Source organism: Dermacentor albipictus, chromosome 1, assembly GCF_038994185.2.
Source record: "Dermacentor albipictus isolate Rhodes 1998 colony chromosome 1, USDA_Dalb.pri_finalv2, whole genome shotgun sequence".
In the NCBI taxonomy this organism is placed as follows: Eukaryota; Metazoa; Arthropoda; class Arachnida; order Ixodida; family Ixodidae; genus Dermacentor; species Dermacentor albipictus.
In genome coordinates, this window is record NC_091821.1 from 42,303,753 (window position 1) to 42,320,963 (window position 17,211).

The 17,211-nt window shown below is 44.2% G+C and overlaps 1 protein-coding gene across 2 annotated transcripts in view; it reads left to right on the forward strand.

The window, feature by feature from the left end:
• The window catches only part of Fdh (alcohol dehydrogenase class-3 Fdh), an 89,950-nt gene that overhangs the window by 1,389 nt on the left and 71,350 nt on the right, over nt 1-17,211 (forward strand). For both annotated transcript variants that reach the window (XM_065437850.2, XM_065437845.2), the window contains exon 2: nt 2,101-2,202. In XM_065437850.2, coding sequence (XP_065293922.1) covers nt 2,101-2,202 — 102 coding nt within the window. The remainder of the gene's footprint in view (nt 1-2,100; nt 2,203-17,211) is intronic.

Below are 17,211 nucleotides of genomic sequence, written 5' to 3' on the forward strand. Positions count from 1 at the left end.
TATTGTGGCTTGACCCTGCATGCTAGCTACCTAAAGCTTAGTTAAAAATTAGCTGTCAGAAAAGTGTAGTAGGTTTACCTGCACTGACAGAAATGCATGAAATTTCCACCTCCTTGCTCCATGGAGGTAGAAATGATTTCCTGCATTTATTCTATTGGCTACCACTTATTTCTCATCTTGTGTATGATACCAGTGAATGTGCATTCTGTCATCCATACGGTGAAGGCTGTTCTGTGATGTCACTTGCATTGCTCCTACTGGCCCTTGTTCTGTTTGACAACAATGCAAATTGAACTTGAAAGGCTTCCTTGTAGCCAAAGTCGAAGCATTTGGACCAGACTATTTAACTTCCAGGTTATTTTACATCCCCGAGTCTTCTCTGTTGTGGAGTTTCCTGAAATTCTTCAATTAGGTTGTGATAATTGGCCTTTCCATGTTCATTTGGTTTAAGCTCATAATTCATTGTAAGGATGCTAGCACTTGTTTTATTTTTGGAGCAGTTATCACCACGTCAGGCTGTATTAGTATTTTAACTCAATTTTCATTTCATAATTGGGCATTTTATTGTACTTTGCATTCTTTATTACTTCATACATAATTGTATACAAGTGCTGTAGCAGACACGGCTTATTGGCAAAATAATGTGACTTGCTCATTTTCTTCAAAATTTAAAACTTTGTACACAGATTTTACCCATTTATATCCCAAATGTGACCTTATCCAGCCATATTGTTCTTAATTATTTCTCTTTCAAAAGGAGTATTACTTAAAATGAAGTTTGGTGGGGACACCTAAATAATGCAAGAGGCTTTATTTAGCATTCTGATTAAGCCAATGCATATATGTCTAAGTTTCTGTGTTTTCAGATAAGTCCTCTAAAATCAAGGCACTAGCTGACAAACATTTCATGGATTAGGCTTATATACTTGACAAAGCACAAATCAAAGATGCCACAATGTGCTTTGAGATGTTTCACCCTGGTGCTTTGTTGTTTGTGTTGGCCTTGCAATGTGGGATTGGTGCCAAATTGCCAAGATTTCAGTGCTGATTGTTAGCTTGAGAATGAAAGAGAAGCGTCATGGTGCTGTCAGTGCTTATGCCATGCTGTTTTAACTTGTACAACCGAGGATGTGGAGAAGAAAGCTCAACTGGCAGCACATTTCTTGGCATGTGATGGGTGTCATCTGTGTTATTCTGGATAATGAATGCTTGGTACATCCATGTGTGCTATGTATGGTTTTTATTGTCCAGTATGAAATGTCAAAAGGTCATTCCCTACATTGCACACTGTCAACAACAACAACAACAATATATATATATATATATATATATGCTGCGATCACTGGTCACAGCTGCACAAAAAGTGCATGCATATACACTAGCATGCTCCAGCAGGTGTAAAATTTCATGCAGCTATTGTTTCTCTTCACATATGTACAGCGCCAAACTTTTTATAGTTTCAATGATGGGGTAACAAAGAACTTCAAATAGTTGTACACTTCAAATGAAACCACCGAAAACTCTTTTTGTATGAAATAGACTCCTATGATGCAGCCTACTTATTTTGCACCAAAGTGAACTCAGGAAATGCAGAACTCTAGTTATAATTGATTTACAAACTTAGTGCCTTTTTATTCGAAGGCAAACATGTCCCATGGAGGGAAGTTGAAGGGGCCCTATAGCACTTTTTGTTAAGGCTGATAAACATGTTTAGTTGCTGGGCAGTGTTTGTATCATGAACATACTCATAGCTCATGCTCATAGCCTGTACTCATAGCAGGGAGCCTACAGCTTGGTCCAAAAGATTACGTGGAACTGTATTTTCTGATTTCTTTCATTTTCTATTCCTTTAGCCCTCCGTCATTGGCGCAGATGCTATTGTGCCGCTATCACTGCTGGAATTGGTCTTGCAGCATGCTATGAAATATCATTTTAATCATGTCCCAGCAAATGGTAAAAAGCAAAAAAAATTGAAAATGGAAAGAATTGTCATAAAATAGGGCTCATGGCCAACCAAGGCTTTTCTGCTTCCAAAATCTGTAATTAAGTTAGTTGTTTAATAATTTGTGTTATCACATGATCAATCTTTCTTTTATACAGCCAATCCAGTGCAAGGCTGCAGTTGCCTGGGAACCTTCAAAGCCACTGACGATCGAGACTGTTGAAGTTGCCGTGCCAAAGGAGGGAGAAGTTCGAATCAAGGTGCTCTTTGCCACTTTGTGAGGGCAAACATGCCTTTAAGGTAGAAGCCTACTGCCCAGATATAATTCCTGCGTCCCGTTTATTGGCAGGCAACCAGCCTGTCATTGCAAATACCAGTCTGTTGTGATATGTGGCTGTAAGATAAAAAAATGAAAAGCTTCATGGAAACACACTGTAGTTATGGACCTACTAATATCAGGCATCAGCACTGCCCTTTGCTCTGTGCTATTTGCCGAATAAAGGAAAGATAGTTTATGATAACTTGCATGGGTCTCTTGTCCACTACTTTGTTTCAAGGACTTAGTGAAATTTAACTTTGCAACTTGGTATCTCCATTAGCAGTAACACTGGCTGCGTGCATTGTGATGTGCTTTTCATTAAGTAAACAGAGGATTCTTGCAGTATCAGTGTTGTTTGCAGCTTCTAAGATCCTTTGTGTAATGTGTGTTCATCTTAAGCAGCCAGTGCCTTTGCTTTTATAACTTTTGCGCTTGCCCCAGCAGTAAAATTGGAAATATTGGTTGTAGGGTGCCAAGAAATAAGTCATCTTTCATTCCTTCACCATTAGTTATTGATTGGCATGGTTATATTTTCTTCCTTTTGAGCCAAACTAGATTCATTAGGTGAAATATTTTTGTGCTGGAGTACAGACAAACATTAATGCATTTATGTATTATCGGCGTCAAACGAAGCTCAGCTCCAACAGTGGAGGAGGGCGTGGCCGAAGCATAACTGAAGTTATGGTGTGTGCAGTCCAGTCATCAACCATCCAGGCACATTCGGTTTGACCGCACTGCGTGATGATGCTCCCCTTATAATGCAATATTTTTGTTTCTGTTCGGGTTCTCTTTTGTTTGAAAATGAGGAAAACGCGATGGTGCAGTAGTGATGACTGCGCAAGCTGGACCACGTACATTGCTGCTAGCGTTTCTATTGATGCCGATGGCACATACGGCTGCGCCGCAGTGTGCAATAATACTCGCCTTATACTGTGTTATTTTAACTTCTGTTTTTGTTGATTTTTCTTTTCTTGCTTTCAAATAAAAGAGAACCAGAAGGGAAATGAAAATATTGCAGTATGGGGTAGCATCATTGTGCACTGCTGTCAAACTGGATGTGTGCGCCTGTCATTGGTGATGACTAAACGGCGCGCTATACCTTAAGTTATGCTTTGTTGACGTGCTCCGCTGTTCGCATTTCATTTGATGCTGATAATACAAGCCTACTTCATATTTCCTGTCAAGTCCATTGTGTTGCATTTTGAGAATAAAGTCCAGTTCAAAATATGTGTTTTGGTTGAAACTGTATCAAACTATGAACAAGGCAATTTACTCGTAACATGGGTAGTTATGACTGGTAAATGGTGGTGTACAAGTTTGTGCCTTTGCATACAATTTTTAGGGGGTGCATTGAACTTTCCTTCAGTAGTAGCAGTAGCTACGTGCCTCTATAACTGCTTGAAGTGACTTCTCTTACCTATATTTTCATGCAAGAATTGATAATTGAATAGTCTTTGTGACTATTCTTCGGAAAGGTGGAAAATAACTAGGTTTTAAGTACATTAATACTTTTAGGCTTGCAAATTTAACCTACTTGTTTGCACATGAAGCCTTTCTCTGAAGGCCTGCTGAGAATGACAACACGTTTTTTGAATGAACTCTAGGTGTAGTTGTGGTACCAGAGCCTCACTCACTTGTAGCAATTGCAGTGTTATTTCGCTAGCAATGTTGTCGAATAAAGAAAGCTACAGCAGATTTGCTTTTGAGCTAGCAGTGCTTTCTAGTGTAGTGCTTTTCTTTAAAGCTAATTTTTGTAGGCAGCTGTTCCAGGAATATTTCTAGCCTTAGCATGGCATATCTGGCCGAGTGTGGACAATGTTTCATTGCTACGAAAAAGGCATTAGCACCATTTAGTGCTACTGTGCTACATCCAGTACTTTGCATTATTACATTTTTTACCGATATTTTTAATAGTTTATGTAGTACATTCATTTGATTTAAGCTCATAATTCGTTGCAGGGATGTTAGTACTTGTTTTATTTTTGGAGCAGCTCTCACCACATCATTTTCATGAGGCTGTATTAGTATTTTAACGCGACAGCGTTAAGGAGCTCGTGTGGCAGAAAAGTCGGCGTCGGCGGCGTTGGCCGTGAGCGATAAATCCCAGCAGGCACTTCGTGAATAAAAAACAACTTGCAGGATGGGCTGGGTGGGAATCGTAGCAGGGTCTCCGGAGTGTGAGACGGAGACGCTACCACTGAGCCACGAGTTCGATGCTTCAAAGCGGTACAAAAGTGCCTCTAGTGAATGCGGTGTTGCCTTAGAAACGAGCTGTTTCTAAGGCTCAGGCGTGCGTCGCTTGCTCAGGCGCACATTTCGTTGCCGCGCCGAACGCTGCGTTGCTCGGCGCTCACCGCGTCCGATGCGGGGCGCATAGTCGCTGCGCCGTAGCCCATTGTCTTACACCCCTTGGCGGGTCGACGGGAACGCTATCACGTTCCACTCTTGAAGGCGAAGCTTAAGCGTCCTCCAATTTTTAACTCAATTTTCATTCCATAATTGGGCATTTTATTGTACCTAGCATTCTTTATTGCTTCATACATAATCCTATACAAGTGCTGTACCAGACAGGGCTTATTGGCAAAATAATGTGACTTGCTCATTTTCTTCAAAATTTTAAACTTTGTACACAGATTTTACCCATTGATATCCCAAATGTGACCTTATCCAGCCATATTGTTCTTAATTATTTCTCTTTCAAAAGGAGTATTACTTAAAATGAAGTTTGGTGGGGACACCTAAATAATGCAAGAGGCTTTATTTAGCATTCTGATTAAGCCAATGCATATATGTCTAAGTTTCTGTGTTTTCAGATAAGTCCTCTAAAATCAAGGCACTAGCTGACAAACATTTCATGGATTAGGCTTATATACTTGACAAAGCACAAATCAAAGATGCCACAATGTGCTTTGAGATGTTTCACCCTGGTGCTTTGTTTTCTGTGTTTGCCTTGCAATGTGGCATCTTTACCAAATTGCCAAAATTTCAGTGCTGATTGTTAGTTTGAGAATGAACGAGAAGCTTCATGGTGCAACCACAGTCCTCGCATGCAAGAGGACCGTGGTTAGAATCCCGTTGCCGCGCAATTTTCCACTGGATAAAAAGAAAAAAAGAAAAAATGCGTCTTGATAATATTGCATGAACAGGCGTGGAGTCCGGCCTGATCCTGGTGACTAGAACCGGTAACACACTTCCTCACAAGAGTAGGATTGGTCACCCTCGTGCAGTACTTGGCCACAACCTCCTATATGAATACAACAATCAAACTCCAGCCCTCAGTCCCCAACAGCTGCAAAGCAGCTGACTATGGCGGCGGTCAGACCTGTGATGCAGCAGAGGGTGCTATAAATCTCTGGGTCTGAACAGGTCGCCGTTGGAATCTCAACCTGGCAACGTTTAACGCTGGAACGTTATCTAGTGAAGTGAGTCTAGCAGTGCTATTGCAGGAATTAGCGGGCAGTAAATGGGATATAATAGGGCTCAGTGAGGCTAGGAGGACAAAAGAAGCATATATACAGTGCTAAAAAGCAGGCACATCCTGTGCCACCATGGCTTAGCGAAGAGAGGAGAACTAGGAGTCGTATTCCTGATTAATAAGGATATAGCTGGTAACATACAGGTATTCTACAGCATTAACGAGAGGATGGCAGAAACTTAATAAGATAATAAGAGGTACAAATTGAAGGTCGTACAGGTATACGCCCCTACATCCAGTCATGATGACCAGGAAGTCCAAAGCTTCTATGAAGACGTGGAATCGGCGATGGGTAAAGTCAAAACAAAATACACTATACTGAATTGCGACTTAATGCCAGGGTAGGCAAGAAGCAGGCTGGAGACAAGTCAGTGGGGGAATATGGCATAGGTTATAGGAATAGCAGGGGAGAGTTATTAGTAGTTTGCAGAACAGAATAATCTGCAGATAATGAATGCCTTCTTTCGCAAGCGGGATAACCGCAAGTGGACATGGAGGAGCCCAAATGGCGAGACTAGAAATGAAATAGACTTCATAATCCGTGCTAACCCTGGCATCATACAAGATGTGGACGTGCTCGGCAAGGTGTGCTGCAGTGCCCATAGCATTGTAATACCCCTGACACACGGTCACTCTAAAGTCCTTATCTACCGGAAAGGCGTTCAAGTGCAGTGACACACGACAAAGGAGTATCTCCTTTAGGGTAAAGTTCCTTTTTGGGAAAGGAGATCGCGCAACTACTTTTCGAGCGGTAAAGGAGTTACTCTCGCACACAGCGTGCACAACTCATCAATAGAAGGAAACCTGCCACACAACTACGGTGCCCATAGGTATTTTTTTGACCTTGAGAAAATGTTTTAATTGTTAGCGGTAATACAATTTGTCGAATAGTGAAGATTTCCTCTAGCTATACTCTCAAACGCTCGCATAACGTCGCTAGTGCCGCCATGTTGAATTCCGGCAGTGTCGTCGTCGTTTGCTGCGTGCATGTGGTGTGTTCACGTCGCGAGACGGAGACTGCCACGGAGCACAGTTTGAATAAGCCAATGGCCACCACTTTTTCCACCTCAATGCAATCGCGCATGTTCGTTATAACCCTCTCCAGCGAAGGACGCAGACAGTCCACAAGATAACGGAAGGTGGCTGGGCTCACTCGAAAACTTTGCTTAAAGTCGCCGTCACCAAGGTAGGGCACTCTGTCTTCAAACCATTGTTCGTTGCGCACGTAGGTCCACCTTTCGCGGTTGGCGGCTCGAAGGAACAGTGCCGAAACCGTCAACATGAAGCTGTTCATGATGAGTCAACGTTTGATAGTTTCCACTTTCGCCTTTGCGGCATTTATCTCATCTTCAAGGGATCCGAGAGCGACAAGCGTCAGAGCGACCTCAACTTTGCTTCGTCGCTAGCGCTTCGCTGAGCCATGCTGCAACTGCGCAGTTCTGTCATGCGATCACAGTTGTTGGAATAACATATTGAATAAAACTCATTATGCCTGCGTGCACGAAGGAAGGGATGACAAAGACGTGAAAAAGGATGACAGGAACGTGGGCATCACCAGAATGAACAGCACGCACAGCAAAACACTGGCTGCACATAGTCGCTGGACCAAGTTAAATGGCTGCTAACAACGAAAAAACGCGAATAAAATAAACGACTATAAGCATTATTAGCCATCAACAATGAAAAAAAGAATTTCTAGGTTCTACAGTAGCTAAGTGTAATTAAATACGCAGCTTTTTAAGAATGTTTTCTCTCTTGCGGCTTTAACAGCCAGCGCTATTTTTCTTGCGGCGTTCATCTGAGGAACTACCTAAAGAAGTTCAGTGCGGTGCCGTGTGTCATCGGCGCAACTCCTTTCTGCAAAGGGTCCTTCAGAGTAGCAAAAGGGGTTTACTGGAAAGGACTTTAGTTTTGCCCGTGTGTCAGGGGTATTAGATCTCGAATTAGCCTAGACTTGAGGAGGGAACGGAAGAATCTGGTACATAAGAAGCCGATGAATGAGTTAGTGGTAAAAGGGAAAATAGTGGAATTCCGACTCAAGCTACAGAACAAGTATTCGGCTTTAACTCAGGGAGAGGACCTTAGTGTTGAAGCAATGAACGACAATCTTATGGGCATCATTAAGGAGTGTGCATTAGAAGTCGGTGGTAACTTAGACAGCATACCGGTAAATTGCAGGAGATGAAAGATTTGATTAAAAAACGCTAATTTATGAAAGCCACTAACCCTACAGCTAGAATAGAACTGGCAGAACCTTCCAAGTTAATCAAGCGTAACATAGTAGACATAAGGAAGTATAATATGGATAGAATTAAGCATGCTCTCAGGAACGGAGAAAGCCTAAAATCAGTGAAGAAGAAACTAGGAAGCAGAAATCAGATGTATGTGTTAAGAGACAAAGCCGGCAATATCATTATTAAAATGGATGAGATAGTTCAAGTGGCTGAGGAGTTCTATAGAGATTTATACAGTACCAGTGGCACCCACAACGATAATGGAAGAGAGAATAGTCTAGAGGAATTTGAAATCCAACAAGTAACGCCGGAAGAAGTAAAGAAAGCCTTGGGACCTATGCAAAGGGGAAAGGCAGCTGGGGAGGATCAGGTAACAGATTTATTGAAGGATGGTGGGCAGATTGTTCTAGAAAAGCTGGCCACCCTGTATACGCAATGCCTCATGACCTCGAGTGTACCGGAGTCTTGGAAGAACGCCAACATAATCTTAATCCATAACAAAGGGGACACCAAAGACTTAAAAAATTATAGACCGATCAGCTTACTGTCCCTTGCCTACAAAGTATTTACTAAGGGAATCTCAAGTAGAATCAGGAACACCTTAGGCTTCTGTCAACCAAAGGACCAGGCAGGATTTCATAAAGGCTACTCAACAATAGACCATATTTACACTATCAATTAGGTGATTAAGAAATGTGCAGCATGTATACAACCCTTGTATATAGCTTTCATTGGTTATGAGAAAGCGTTTGATTCAGTCGAAGCCTCGGGAGTCATGCAGGCATTACGGAATCAAGGTGTAGAAGAGCTGTATGTAAAAATACTGAGATATATATAGGGGCTCCTTACCAACCGTAGTCCTCCATAAAGAAAGCAACAAAATCCCAATAAAGAAGGGCGTGAGGCAGGGAGATATGATCTCTCCAATGCTATTCACGGCGTGTTTACAGGAGGTATTCAGAGACGTTGATTGGGAAGAATTGGGGATAAGAGTTAATGGAGAATACCTTAGTAACTTGCGATTTGCTGATGATATTGCCGTGCTTAGTAACTCAGGGGACCAATTGCAATGCATGCTCACTGACCTGGCCAGGCAAAGCAGAAGGGTCGGTCTAAAAATTAAATGTGCAGAAAACTAAATTAATGTTTAACAGTCTCGGAAGAGAACAGCAGTTTACGATAGGTAGTGAGGCACTGGAAGTGGTAAGGGAATACATCTACTTAGGGCAGGTAGTGACTGCGAATCCAGATCATAAGACTGAAATAATCAGAAGAATAAGAATTGGCTGGGGTGTGCTTGGAAGGCATTCTCAGATCATGAACAGCAGGTTGCCATTATCCCTCAAGAGAAAAGTGTATAACAGCTGTGTCTTGCCAGTACTCACGTACTGGGCAGAAACCTGGAGGCTTACGAAAAGGGTTCTATTTAAAATGAGGACGATGCAACGAGCTATGGGAAGAAGGATGATGGGTGTAACATTAAGGGGATAAGAGAGCAGATTGGGTGAGGGAACAAACACGAGTTAATGACTTCTTAGTTGAAATAAAAAATAAAGAAATGGGCATGGGCAGGGCATGTAATGAGGAGGGAAGATAACTGGTGGTCATTAAGGGTTACGGACTGGATTCCAAGAGAATGGAAGAATAGCAGGGGGCAGCAGAAAGTTTGGTGGACAGATGAGATTAAGAAGTTTGCAGGGACAGCATGGCCACAATTAGCACATGACCGGGGTAGTTGGAGAATTATGGGAGAGGCCTTTGCCCTGCAGTGGGCGTAGCCAGGCTGCTGCTGCTGCTTGCTTGCTTTGCTTTGCTTTGCTTTGGTACATTCGACTTCCGTTAATTCTACCGTGATAAGATCGATGAAACTCGCCGAATTATCCGACGGGCCGAATTAAACAAAGAAAGATCGCTGAAACACACCTTTAATTCACTTGGCAGTATTTTCCTTTAAAGTTTGCTTTACCACAATACGTTATGTTACAATACACAATATGTTATGCGGCGAAGCATACAAAGCGAGGAATGAATGAATGAATGTGTGGTTTTTATTGGGGCAAGGGCCAGGTATGGCCAAAGAGCGCCATGCAACGAGGAATGGTGCCCTTGTTACGGGACATAGAACATTTTTATTAATTATTTACACATTCACATTCACTGTCTCCAGTCACAGTACGAGCACCGAGATGCATAAAAAGCTTACTGGCAGGCCTTCAGAACTTTAGATAGACCCCTGCTCATTTGTTGGCTTCAAATTCCCCCTTGACTTTAGGAGTTTTAATCTTGCCACCATCATTTTCGCAAGCTTTCTGAAGACACAGATTTTTTTTTTTTTTTTTGCTGCGTGGTGCAAAGCGCGTGTAATTGAAGAACGCGTAATGGTCTCATATACGAGACGTGCATGGTGGGTGAAAAAACGCAGAAACGTCAGAAAGAGCTCTGAATGGCTGCCAGTAACATTATTTAGTGTTTATGTGCTTGTACTGGTGACTGGAGACTGCACGTGCACATATCCCCTGACAGTGGCCGTGGTCATAGCCTCCTCTATACTTTCAGTACCTGCAGAATTATGCGGCGCACCATTGTTTGGTGATGTCGAGGCTAATTCAAGGGCCTGCCAATGGGTGGCGCTAGCAGCCCTGGATGGAGCAGACGACGTCAAGGCCACTTTGTATAGCACCGTATTCTGTTGAAGCACTAGCTGCAATCCGTTTTATAATGAAAAAACAAGAAAGTTCTATCGTGAGGTACAAGTGCATTACATTTACAAGGTTCTGTTGTGCCTGGTTCTCTGATTGATTGTTCTCTAATATTAATTAGTTTAAACTTGCTTTCATATCTTTTCATGGAGCAGCAGTGTGCTGTTGCACTTAACAGGTATCTAACATCGCGGCAACCTTTGTGTGAACACAGGCACTTTTTCTCATTGCAATATTGTGACTAATTGCCCAACTTACTGACCACGATTCATGCTAATGGAATAGCTTCCAGTTCACTTTATTTTTTTAGAAGTGGAAGCCACAAAAACAACCGAACTGCGTTTCATCCCTTTATTCCGAGGTTTCTATGCAATTCTTTCTCAACCTCTCTTTAATTATTGATGCAGGTCTGTCATTTTATATGCGCTCAACATGCAGTTATTTTCCTGCTCACTTACTGCCTGCGAGCACAGCGTTAATGCGCCCAAAGAAAGAAGTGCAAACATGCTAACGCACATCAAACTTGATTACCATATCAGGCTTGTTCAAGCTCATATTTCAGGCTTTTAAAGCTTTAGCTGCTTCCGGGAGAGTGGCTTCACGAAGAATGTCTTTGCCATGTCATTCTTGTCTGTTACAGACAATGCATAATTGGTGACTATCGGTCTGAAATATTTTGTGCAGACAATCTTTAAGAGCTGCAGGTGGTGTGGTCAGGGCAAGTACACTTCAAAACTGCAGTCTGTCGGTACCGTTACAGCATTCTCGACGACTTCTTGCAGTGGCTTTGCAAGGTTTTGTCTGTTGCTCAGGATCACCTCAACGTACATTTTCAAGGCATGCAGCACGTGTACAAGTTGACTTGAAGGGTACAGGAGCCCTCCTGTGTCCTGATGCCGGATCAGACTGTCGCTTGGTGAAGATGACTCCGATACAAGTGAAATACAGCTGTTGCAGTCAATCTGTTCTTGAACGACATGAGCCAGGTAGCCTCCAACCATCGAGATGGCTGCCATGTCTACCGTTAGAAGGAGGCTGGCCAGTTTTTTTCAGCTGATCTTCAAGCAGCCTTGTTGCTTCTGCTGGAAAGTGACCTGAATGATCGTGTCTTGATTCACCAGCATTATGCGATGCCCCTGATGCATGACTTGTGGTGTCAACTACATTGCTGCTTGTAGAAGATGAAATAATATCAGTCTTCAGCACCTTTTCAATCCCAGAAAGAACAGCTTGCGCATCTGTCTGATCATTGCTGCCAGCAGATCGTAGCCATCCAAAAAAGGACTCTATTGGGTCTGATGAAAGCTTGCTCGTCAGCACAAGCTTGAATTTGGAAGATTCCAGCAGATATTTCACACATTCCACATTTGACTTTGTGGTCATTACCAGTGCATGGTACGTTTCCTTGTTCAGGAACTGCTTTTGTGTGCACTTGTTCATCTCTTCAAGATATTTAAGAAAATATGTCAAAAGCAAGATCAGGCAGATGTCGTCAGTGGTCTCATACTGTTGGCTGTCTGGCAACTATTGGCGAACATGCTGGACACAGTTACTGACACCAATTAATAGGAACCAGCGGTGCACAGTTTCCATGAACTGAACTGTGGGACCCACACCTGCAAAACTTATGTCAGCTCTATGGCCTGATTTCTCTTTCAGCACCTTGAGTGCCGTAGTGACCGGTGGCGAGAAGACTTGATCAGCCCTAGACACGTTCATTTTTTCAATGTTCTATGGATAAACGTGCTGTCTCCTGAGAAACCTTACAGGCTTCATAATGTTTCTTTGCTGTATGCGGTATACAGTGAAACCTCATTAAACCGTAGCTGGCTGGAGCTCGGAAAAGCTACGTACGAAACGGTAGTACTGTTTAACCGAAATAGCATGAGATCGCCCACTTACCTGTCGAAAACGGAACTCAGAGAGAGTGCGATGAAAGGGGGAAAAAACATGCAGTATTTATTCACTTCGCGCGACAAAAGTGCTATTTTCATTTGATGCTGCGGCGGCCTTGCACGACGACAGCGGCCTCAAACTTACTGAAGCTGCGTGCCAGCTTTTCAGCCAGCCCCCTCTTCTCAGCAAACACTCGCATGGCAGATTCCTCGTTGGCGTTACGTATTCTCCGTGCACGCGCGCAGTAGTGCTGCAGAAGTCCTGGGGGCGCATTTTCATTGCTGGGTACCGGAGTTTTGAATACTTTTCGTTTGGAATAGAGTTACGTTATCGCGCCCCTGTTCTCGTCGCGACGATTGCATTCATGAGGCTGACGTAACGCGTAGCTTCTGCCACTGTCGGGCCTGAATCGCCCGTGCTGTGGTTTTCTGTGTCGTCCTTATCACTGTCGCTAGGCGACATTTCGGCAACAACAGAGGCAACGATGGTGAAAAGTCGAACCTTGTAGCCGATATGTCTTCGCAGTCGCAGCAGCGCTGCCGAGCAACTTCTTCGCATTCCAAATGCCACACACCGTAGTCAACAGCAGATCCTTGTTGCGTGCCAGCGCCGACTTCTCCGTGTCACGTTCGATAGCACGGACAGTGTCTAATTTTTCTTCTATGCTGAGCACCCGGTGTCTTTTTTATCCGAGCTTCCGAATGACGCGAGTCCTCGCTTGCACGACACCATAATGCTCTCTGGCACGGCGTCGAAATGATGTTGATGTTGATATGGCTTCACGTGCAAACGCACAGGGCGCTTGGAGGCCGTTGTTCCGATTTCTGAGGCTTGTTGTTCTGCCGGGCCGCCCGATGGAGACGACGCACTGCTGTGTTTGCGCGACGAAAAGTTGAAACGCTGCGTTTTAATCGATGCGTATGCAGTAAGCTAGTGCGGTTTTTGCGGATACAAAACACACTATGTTCAATGGCCGCTGAGTCAGGGATTTCACTTTATTACTTTTAAAACGAAACTACTGTTTAAGCAGGTACGGTTTAACGAGGTTTTACTGTAGTTGTTTCAGATAAGCGGCCGAAATCTCACCGCACTCGCCAAGGTCTCGGGCTAGAAATTGTGAGCTAATATTTTTGATCAGGTGACACTGGTCAATTGCAAGAAACAGCTTCCATGCTGGATGCTCGGGGTGCTGGATAAAATGCGTCAGGTTTCCGTTGCACAGGAGTTCCATGGCAAGAACGTTGATTTTGTGATTGTGAGTTACTATGCACACCACGGCAAAGCCTGCTGCTTCTACCTGCTTAATTGCATACTGCATTAGCACAAACAGCTGGTGTCCAGTGTGGTTCTTGGTAACGAAATACCCTTCAGGTATTCAAATACATGCTGAAAGTCCAGAAAGTACAAAACAACAGGGAATTGGCCAGCAGTGGTTTGGCAGTGCTTGTCAATGGCAGAAGCTTTCCACTGTCCACCTCTCCAACAAATGCATCTCGCTGTTTGTTGTATTGGAGTCGCTGTTTGATTCTCATTTCATCAACTACCAAAGAGCAAGTTTTGGCCTGTGTGCTCGTAAGGTTTGCCACCTCTGTTTGAAGCCGCTGCTGGACTAACGATGTAAATCCCACTTCACCTGATGTTACTCCAAGAAATCTCTGCAAAGTAGCTCGGCTTGAAAGCTTCAGGATTCCCTCTTTTTGGATGTGCTCGTAGGCTCACATTGAAAGGTTCCTTAGTACTATGGAATGTCGCACTGTTATTTCCGACCACGTTGGCCGAATTTTTGAGAAGTTCATTACTTGGTCCAAAAGTATACTAGCACCCAAGTGCTTTTCATTTGCTGCTTCTACGACGCTGGAAAAAGCAGTCAGGTAGCTGTCTTCTTTTAACTGTAGCAGTTCCTGTTTATGCCTGTCAACAGTCTGCTGCAGTCACTCAATCTTGGCCTTTAGTTCACGCTCTCTTCGTTGCCACCTCTGACGTTCTACTACCGAAATAGCACTGAGCACATCAACCTGGATACTTTGGGGCTTTCTTGTCATGCGCGCGGCAGGCACGTTCGACTCAATTTTGTGCTGAGAGTGAACATAAACAACTTCGCTGTCCGCATCCAGAGAAGAAATAACTGCTGCCGAAGTAGTGACTTCGTCTATTTTGGCACTCTGGGCAAGGCTGCCTGTGGTCAGTAGATTGGCAGCAGACATGGCAGAGGTGGCAGGCGCACTGCAACGAACTGCAGCTTCCCGTTTCTGCACGGCAGAGTCGCTTCGCGGTTTCTTTGCAGCTGGCTGCATGTACTCCGGGTATTCGTTGAATACGCTGGTTGTAGCACCCCTTTTCAGCTTGCGAGTCTTGCATCCTTCTTTGTAGTCCTTAGCGATGAAGTGCCGGCTACAAACTCCCGAATAATGCGACGTTGTATTCGGTTCCCACTCCTTCCTTGCGATTACTCTTAGCCAACTTTGTCGTAGCATTTCATCAGAAGAAATTTCATGAAAAAATATGCCTGGAACTTTCTGTTTCGAGTCCGATTTGCTTTTTGGCACACAACAGTAGGCCATGATGGGGCCAAAACACGTGTGAGCTTGAAGCGCAGAACCGCGCACATAGCTACCGTCGATCAAACAAGGGGTACCAGTGGTAGAACAGGCTGAACAGGCCTGGTCAGCCTAGCCGCCTGGCTGTTGTTGCCCAGGGCTGGCGACGCCACCGTGCGGAGAAAACCGCCAGAGCAATGTTGCCAACCGACGGTGCTATCCTACCTTTGAGCAGGCACTCCCAAGTATAGAGGAAGCTCCTAGGTCCAGTTGTAATGTGCTTCACTGCATAACACGGCTGTATTGCGACGAAGCTGACCAGTCAAGTTCGAGTTATTTATTCAGCGGAGGCCAATTTAGAGATCGAAGTGACAGAAAATTGGGCCTATATAATTGTATGGATGCCTGCCGGGACCTTCAATTGTGATCGAATTAACCGGAATCGTATTAACGGAAGTCTGCTATACTGGTTGATCATTTACATTACCATAAGATTCGCTCATACTTTCCAAAACAAGAGGCTTGATCGCGCAAGCAGCTTGCTTTTCTGAACGTTCAGTTGCCCTCATCCTTATTTGTCAATGCCGCATTTTCGTCAGTAGTTGCCATTGCGATGGGGCGGGACCACACAATGCGCACACGACCCGCCGTGGTTGCTAAGTGGCTATGGTGTTGGGCTGCTGAGCACGAGGTCGGGGATCGAATCCTGGCAACGGCGGCCGCACTTCAGTGGAGGCGAAATGCGAAAACACCTGTGTGCTTAGATTTAGGTGCACGTTAAAGAAACCCAGGTGGTCGAAATTTTCGGAGTCCTCCGCTACGGCGTGCCTCATAATCAGAAAGGGGTTTTGGCACGTTAAACCCCATAATTTAATTTTAATTTAATGCGCACATGTCATGCTCCTGTCAGTTATTCGAAAACTGAAAGCGTTGCTGCTAGGAGTGGAACAAGCAATGAGGTCGTTCGCTTTGCTGTTTCCTTTGGAATGAATAGCCGTTTTGCTCGTAGCAGACGATGTTCTTGGGGTCGGCTTGTTGTGGCTGCTCCTCTTGTCATCGCCTGCCCAACCTCAGTGGCTGGTGTCATGGGATGCATTTTTCTATATGAATACACGTTCCAACACCACTTCTGCAACTGCTTGGTGGGCATACTTGCTAGCCAGCGATCCAATGGCCAGAGGACACAGAAGAAGGTCATCTATGCATCTATAACAAGGTCAGCATCAGTGCTTTCCTCTTACAACTGACGGCAAGACCAGCACTAAGACAGCTTATTCATGCCGTTGCCATATTTCCGCTGTGCTTGCCCCAAGGACTGAGCCCAACCAAGTGCCACTTTCATCAGATATGGTTGTTATTCCATAAAAGCAACAAGGAGGCTAGCGTTGAGGTGTGTGCAGACCCAAGTGAACATTCTTATGTGATGACATGATGGAAGAGTGGACGAAATATGAGGTCCATTCGATTCGCCTGCACTTGCTGAACTAGTTCGTGTGGTGCTGCACTTCATTATACACTTTACCAGTTCTCTTTGGCCAGAACTGGCCCTTATGCCATTAAAACCCACTAATTGTCATCATCGTTTCACCAGTTCAGCGTGACGGCATCTGCACGTCAGTATTCGTTTGCCAGTGCAGGCTTCGTCAGAAAGGTAGTGCAGCGGTTGTGCAGGTGGTGCTTTCCCAGTTCCCCACAAACAAGATTTAGCACTGAATTGGCAGAAACTTTGTTCACGAACTGCAGGGCGACTGTAATATACCTATGAACATGTAGTAGCAGCCGACAAACAACGCTGTTTGTGTGCAATGCCACCTAGCAGCCAAAGAAAAATAATGAGGCTATTAAATTGTTGTAATATTCAAGCATAACTTGAGCTGTGCAGATTATATATTGCGAGTAAAAGAAAGGTTTCAGCACAACATCATCATTTTTTTAAGCTCCAAAAACATTCTACTGTTAACGTATCATCCCCAATTGAAGTCCATATTGGCGGCGCAAACTCCTGGGGCTGTGCTCACTCATATGTTGGCTGTGCTCTCCCTCCCACTCTCAAAAATTTTGTGGAAGGCCCACTTTGTGATGTAGCAGCCAACTTGGACGTTCGGAAAA